At 46.7% G+C, this 6592-nt stretch overlaps 2 protein-coding genes across 2 annotated transcripts in view; one reads left to right on the top strand and one right to left on the bottom strand.

Moving 5' to 3' along the window:
* Positions 1 to 1582, bottom strand: part of YME1L1 (YME1 like 1 ATPase) — a 53663-nt gene extending 52081 nt beyond the window's left edge. The window contains exon 1 of the mRNA XM_017853011.1: positions 1279 to 1582. Coding sequence (XP_017708500.1) covers positions 1279 to 1548 — 270 coding nt within the window. The 5' untranslated portion in view covers positions 1549 to 1582. The remainder of the gene's footprint in view (positions 1 to 1278) is intronic.
* MASTL (microtubule associated serine/threonine kinase like) overlaps positions 1577 to 6592 on the top strand; it is a 40027-nt gene continuing 35011 nt past the window's right edge. Inside the window, exon 1 of the mRNA XM_017853008.1 lies at positions 1577 to 2699. Within this exon, the coding sequence (XP_017708497.1) occupies positions 2514 to 2699 (186 nt within the window). The 5' untranslated portion in view covers positions 1577 to 2513. The remainder of the gene's footprint in view (positions 2700 to 6592) is intronic.

The following is a 6592-nucleotide window of genomic DNA, read 5'->3' as shown; positions in this document are numbered from 1 at the left end:
AAAAAAAAAAAAAAAAACCAAAAAACTTTCAGTGGTTGCCAACGCACTTAAAATGAAATCAGCCATAACAAATCCTTTACTCCCTGTATGCTCTGCCTCAAGTCTTTTCTCCAACCTCTTCTGTCACTACCCCCTTTAATTACTATGTTCTAGCCACACTAGCCTTATTTTGGTTCCTCCAACCTGCTAAATCGTTTCCTAACTCAGGACCTCCAGGTATTTTTCTGTATGCCCGTGATACCTGTTCACTCTTCACCTGGTTAAGTCCTAGTCATATTTACTTCATATCAATATTAAGAGAAGATTCCACATTTGCTTTGCTCACCTGGTACATAACTGATGCCCAATAAACAAGCAGCTGCTTCAGTTTGTTAGCCAGTACTAGCACAAAAAAATTAAAAATTCTTAAAACGAGGGGGAGTCAAAGTTATACAAAGGAACACAATCATATGCTTAAACCAAGAACCTAAGAGTGTCGATTTTCTTAAAATTATTTTTTTTTAAAACTCGTTTTAAAACTATTTCTTTGCAAAACTGTAGGAACTCTCAAAAAATCTATTAAAATGTTACCATCAAAAAGAGACTGGAATGAAGCAAGAATAAAACATTGTCATAAGTGACTGCCCATCAAAAAGCGTACTGAAAACCCTTGAAATCATTTTTCTCTTCACTACCTTTTGTTTTACAAAACGATGAGGATGAGGCTGAATCAAAATTTTAACTGCAAACAATTTACGACTCGAAAATACACGTTATTAGTAACTTCTTTGTCAAAAAGAGAAAACTTGCAAGGCTGGCCATTCGAATTATTATACCATGTTTGGGTTAAATTTAAATTCCATTTAAAAGGAAAGAAAGAGCAGGGGACGGGCTGTGAACACTAAAGCCACTGGAAAGTCGGAAGAAACGGGAACATTACCTGCTCCCTTTACATGTATGGTAGAGACGTATCCCCAGCCCCCACGCCAGAACGCCAGACACTGAACAATGCCGGACGGATTCTCTAGCAGAAATTCCACGCCATCAGTTCGGTAAGCCAGGGTCTCTCTCCATCACGCTCAAACCCCGCCTCTGCCCCCAACAGCTTCATCGTCAGCCCTGAAGTCTCGGGCCCACTCTCAGCGACGTCCCCTGATCCACTCCTCAATCCTGGGACGCGCACTGAGTTCATCACTTCTTTCCTAGAGTCCTTTCTGAGAAATCGCTTCCAAGAGTGCAATTTGCAAACAGCCACGGGCAGGGCGGGAGGGAAAAAAATGGAGTGAATGCCCGGCTTACCTGGGGTTGCACCGTGCTCGACAAGGAAAACATCTCCTGCGGGCCCTCAGCGACCTCACCCGCCTGCCGAAACTGTGCCCCTCTGTCGACGGCCCGGCGGGGAGGCGCTGAGCCCTTCTTTTTACCTTTTTCTCCGACCCGTTGCCCCGCACTCCTACCAGAAACGGAAAATGGCCTCCCCTTCCTACAGCTACTGCAACGACAGACAATCCGCCCCGGAAGGTGAGGCGCTAACGCAACAGTACTTCCGGGGCAAGTGAGTGCCCACATGGCCAAGTGCCTGCGCGTTCTTTCCCGCGGAAGTAGTTGACATTTACAAGGAACAGGGTCCCCAAAGGTCTTTAGCTGTTTTTTAAGGAGAGAACAGCCTTTACCCTGTTTAGAGTTTCTTTTTCTTTTGGAGACGGAGTTTCGTTCTTTCGCCCAGGCTGGAGTGCAGTGGCTCGATCTCGGCTCACTGCAACCTCCGCCCCCCGGGTTCAAGCCATTCTCCTGCCTCAGCCTCCCGAGTAGCTGGGAATACAGGTGCCCGCCACCACGCCCGGCTAATCTCCTCTTAAGACTTTCTACAGCTTCCTTATGAAATCTTCTGACTAGGCCTTGAGCAATAAGGTCTTTTACTACAATTTCGTGCTCTTTTCCTCACACTAAATCGAAAACTCTCCCTGTTGGTTCTGATCTGTTTCAGTCAGGCAAATTATATCCTGGGAAAACGTCAGATGACAGGGGCGGCCACCCGCTTCCTGCTCATCGTTTCTCCACATTCTGTGCCTTCACTAGCTTCCAGACCTCAGCCCTGGCTTTCGCTTTACTGTACAGTACGAACTGGTTTCTACGCCTCGCGGGGGTGGGGAGGTCGTGTATGGGAGGAGGACCGCTTTCCACTAGCCTCGTTGGGAAGCCGGGAGAAATGTTTTCAAATCCTGCGATTCAGTGAAGTCCCAGTCGTCCCTTTACTGTCGGCCCAGAACTGTTTGTGCCTCCTCCCTCATGAGGAATGACGTCAGTGGTGCCGCGGTCGCCGCCCACGACTAGTGTACTGCAGCGGACTCGGGGCTTTCCCGACGCCCCCTCCCTCCACGTCTGCGAAAGGGAGGTGACGAGGGCGGGGCACGGCGGCGCGGTGACGTCACGGCCGCGCGCGGCGAGGGCGGAGCCTCACTTTGAACCCAGTTGGCGGGAGTGGCTGCTGGCCGAGGGGCCGTGGCCGCGGGACCGCTGTAGGCTGGCTAGCGATGGAGCCCACCGCGGGAAGCAAGAAGGAGGCTGGAGGAGGCGCGGCGACCGAGGAGGGCGTGAATAGAATCTCGGTGCCAAAACCGCCCTCCATTGAGGAATTCAGCATCGTGAAGCCCATTAGCCGGGGCGCCTTCGGGAAAGTGTATCTGGGGCAGAAAGGCGGCAAATTGTATGCAGTAAAGGTAGGAAGTCAAGGAGGAGCAAAGGAAGGGGTCAGGCCCTTCGGCCCTCCTTCCTGACCCCCCGGCTTGGGCAGGCCCCGGGGCCGCTGGAGCAAGGAGTCTGGGTGGCCTTGCTTGCCTGGCTTGCTGAAGCCTCCAGAGCCCTGCGACATCCTCGATGGGGTCGGGTGTCTCACCTCTGTTCCGCCCTTCCCTCCATATCTCGGATGCCCAGTAGTTTGACCCTCTTCTCCCTGCCCAGCGTTAGCAAATGAGGAAACTGAGGCCGAAGGCAAAGGGACTTGACCGAGGTGATTACATCGGCCTTAGTACAACAGGGACTTAAAGCCAAAGCCGTGATTCGTAGTCTCACCCTTGCTTCAGTTAGGTTTCTAAATCCAAAAGGTTTTTAGTAATTAGTGGTTTTGTTTACCTTGTTTGTTTGCTTTGACGTGCAGAATCGCTGAAATTTTTCTACCGCAGAAGAGTGATTAATTTGTAGGTACTGATAACTTTTTGACTCTTAACCAGGAGAAAGATGTACTTTTTTCTGGTAAGTCTTGAATAATTTTTTTTTTAAGACAGTCTTTCTCTGTCCCCCAGGCTGGAGTAGTGTGGCGCGGTCCCGGCTCCCTGCAACCTCTGCCTCCTGGGTTCAAGCGATTCTCCTGTCTCAGCCTCGAGTAACCGGGATTACAGGCGCGCGCCACCACACCTGGCTGATTTTTGTATTTTTTTTGGTAGAGATTGAGTTTCGCTATGTTGACCAGACTGGTCTGGAGCTCCTGACCTCATGTGATCCGCCCACCACGGCCTTCCAGAGTGCTGGGATTACAGGTGTGAGCCACCACGCCCGGCCCTGTTACGAATTTTTTTTTTTTTTTTTTTGGAGACGGAGTTTCACAGTGAAGTGATCTCAGCTCACTGCAACCTCCACCTCCCAGGTTCAAGCAATTCTCCTGCCTCAGCCTCCCGAGTAGTTGGGATTAAATGTGCACGCCACCAACCCGGGCTAATTTTTTGTATTTTTAGTAGAGACAGAGTTTCACCATTTTGGGCAGGCTGATCTCGAACTCCTGACCTCAGCTGATTGCCCGCGTCAGTCTCCCAAAACGCTGGGATTACAGGCGTCAGCCACTGTGCCTGGCATTATGAAATTTTTAAGTGTTAGCATTACCTATTCGTTTGATGTATCTTCTGGATCCTTTTTACTCATTTGGCCTTTGCCAGGATTAAGTTGGGAATATTCATTAAATTAGTAACTGTCACTTCCAAATTATATTCTAGCTTTGCGGTTTGATGTAGATTAATTTCCGACCTGTTGTATAACCAAAAGTTCTCTTTAAATGAGCCCATTGTTTTCTCTTCAAATCTTCCATTGTGAAATCTAGAATGCACTTTTATTTAAAGAGTAGGTTGAAATATGTCCTAAGCCGATCCTTTGTCCATGCAGCCGTCTGTATCATTCTAAAAACATTCAACATGTATCTTGAAGCTGTTCTGTCCATTCTTGGTACTCGTCCATTCCAGTGGTTTCACACTACTCACATTGCGGCACTGAGTGAAGGCGGTAAAGGAAATGAGAAACCAGCAACTTGTTAGTGGGATTTCAGCTTCCTATTGGACATTGTCAAGTGAATATGCAGCACACCCCTCCAAATTGTACTTGCCTAACCTTAACTAATCCTTTCCACCTAACTGCCTAAATTCTGAACTGCCTATATTCCTTCTCTCCATTTAATAACACCTTCATCCCTGTCCTTCAGACTAGAAACCTGAATCACTTTATTTCATCTCTGTATATCTCTCAGTGTTCCTGTCAGTTCCATCTCTTTTAGTCATGCTTTTTATCCTTTCCCATTCCCAAGTCCCTGTCCAAGTACAGGCTTTCACTTTTCCCCCTATTTATTTGGTTATAAAGGTACAGGCTGGGTGCAGTGGCTCACTCCTGTAATCCCAGCACTTTGAGAGGCCAAGACAGGTGGGATTACCTGAGGTCAGGAGTTTGAGACCAGCTGACCAACATGGTGAAACTCTGTCTCTACTAAAAATACAAAAAATTAGCCGGGCGTGCTGGCACGCACCTGTAATCCCACCTATTCAGTAGGCTAAGGCAGGAGAATCACTTGAACTCGGGAAGCAGAGGTTGCAGCAAGCTGAGATTGCACCAATGTATTCTAGCCTGGTTGACAGAACAGGACTATGTGTCAAAAAAAGAAAAAAAGGCCAGGCACGGTGGCCCACACCTGTAATCCCAGCACGGTGGGAGGCTGAGGCGGGCGGATCACCTGAGGTCAGGAGTTCGAGACCAGCCTGACCAACATGGTGAAACCCTGTCTCTATTAAAAATACAAAAATTAGCTGGATGGTGGTGTGTACCTGTAATCCCAGGTGCTCGGGAGGCTGAGGCAGGAGAATCACTTGAACTTGGGAGGCAGAGGTTGCGGTGAGCCAAGATCGCGCCACTGTACTCCAGCCTGGGAGACAGGGTGATACTCCATCTCAAAAAAAAAAAAAAAAATAGGTACAATTCAGTGGTTTTAATAAATTAGATAGTTGTATAACCATCACCACAATCCAATTTTAGAATATTTCCATTGCCGGAAAACCTCTTCTGCTCATCTGCAGTGCCTACCCCATTAACACCTCCAGCCCCAGATAACCACTGATCTACTTTCTGTCTCCATAGGTTTGCCATTTCTGGACATTTCATATAAATGGAATCATACAATATGTCGTCTGCATCTGTTTTTTTTCACTCGACATGACATTTTTGAGGTTCATCATGCCTTCATTTCCATACATAGTCTGTTGGAATAGCCTCCTAGCTGGAATCATTATCTTCGTTTTTTCATTCATTTCTTAGACTGTGACATGTAAACTCAAGTTCAGACTCCTTAGAAAAGCAGTCGTTTTCCCAGTTCTGGCTCCGTATTTCCACTGTATCTTCCTCATACCCTGTCTTTTGGCCTCAGCAGACAATTGGCTAGTCTCTAAATGCTGTGTATTTTCTTGCTTCTGTGCTTATGTTTATGCTAGTTCCTTCTTTTTTTTTTTTTTGGAGACAGAGTTTCGCTGTTGCCCAGGCTGGAGTGCAATGGTGTGATCTCAGCTCACCGCAACCTCTGCCTCCCAGGTTCAAGCGATTCTCCTGACTCAGCCTTCTGAGTAGCTGAGATTACAGGCATGCACCACCACACCTGACTAATTTTGTATTTTTATTAGAGACAGGGTTTCTCCATGCTGGTTAGGCTGGTCTCAAACTCCTGACCTCAGGTGATCCGCCTGGCTCGGCCTCCCAAAGTGCTGGGATTACAGGTGTGAGCCACTGTGCCCGGCCTTATGCTGGCTCCTTGCTAAGTGCTTTTCTTCCACCCTTTTCTGCTGTTCTCCACCTGCCTTATTCATGTATTAAGATTCATCTTAGCTCCCCTTCAAACCTTCCCTGATCTTTCAGACCCATCTCATTGAATTGGTTACTTTATATGTTCCTGAGATTGTTGCTTTTCCTTCTACAGTACTCAGTCATGATCAGTTGTTGAAACGAAAACACTAATCCATGTGTTTAATCAGTATTTGCTTAGCACCCACCCTCTTTGTGTCTAAGAACTGGACAACAATGGGGAACAAAACAAGCATGCCCTCATAGCCAGTGAAATGATAGGAAAAATCATGTTACCGACTTGCTTTGTCAATTTCCCTCAGTTTTCTTAAAGAAAGGCGTTAAGGCAGGAATTTATAATGTATTAATGATTTTATTAAGTACTGTAATAAATCTTTGAAAGAAATATGCTTTTTTTCTTGTAGCAGTTCTGAGAATTGATCCCAGTGTTACTGACTATTCAGTTTAGTGTTCCAACTTTATTTTTATTTATTTATGTATTATTTATTTATTTAAAAAAATTTTTTTTTTT

Source organism: Rhinopithecus bieti, unplaced genomic scaffold, assembly GCF_001698545.2.
Source record: "Rhinopithecus bieti isolate Rb0 unplaced genomic scaffold, ASM169854v2 scaffold_35615, whole genome shotgun sequence".
Lineage (NCBI taxonomy): Eukaryota > Metazoa > Chordata > Mammalia > Primates > Cercopithecidae > Rhinopithecus > Rhinopithecus bieti.
This window is presented reverse-complemented; position numbering and strand designations above follow the sequence as displayed.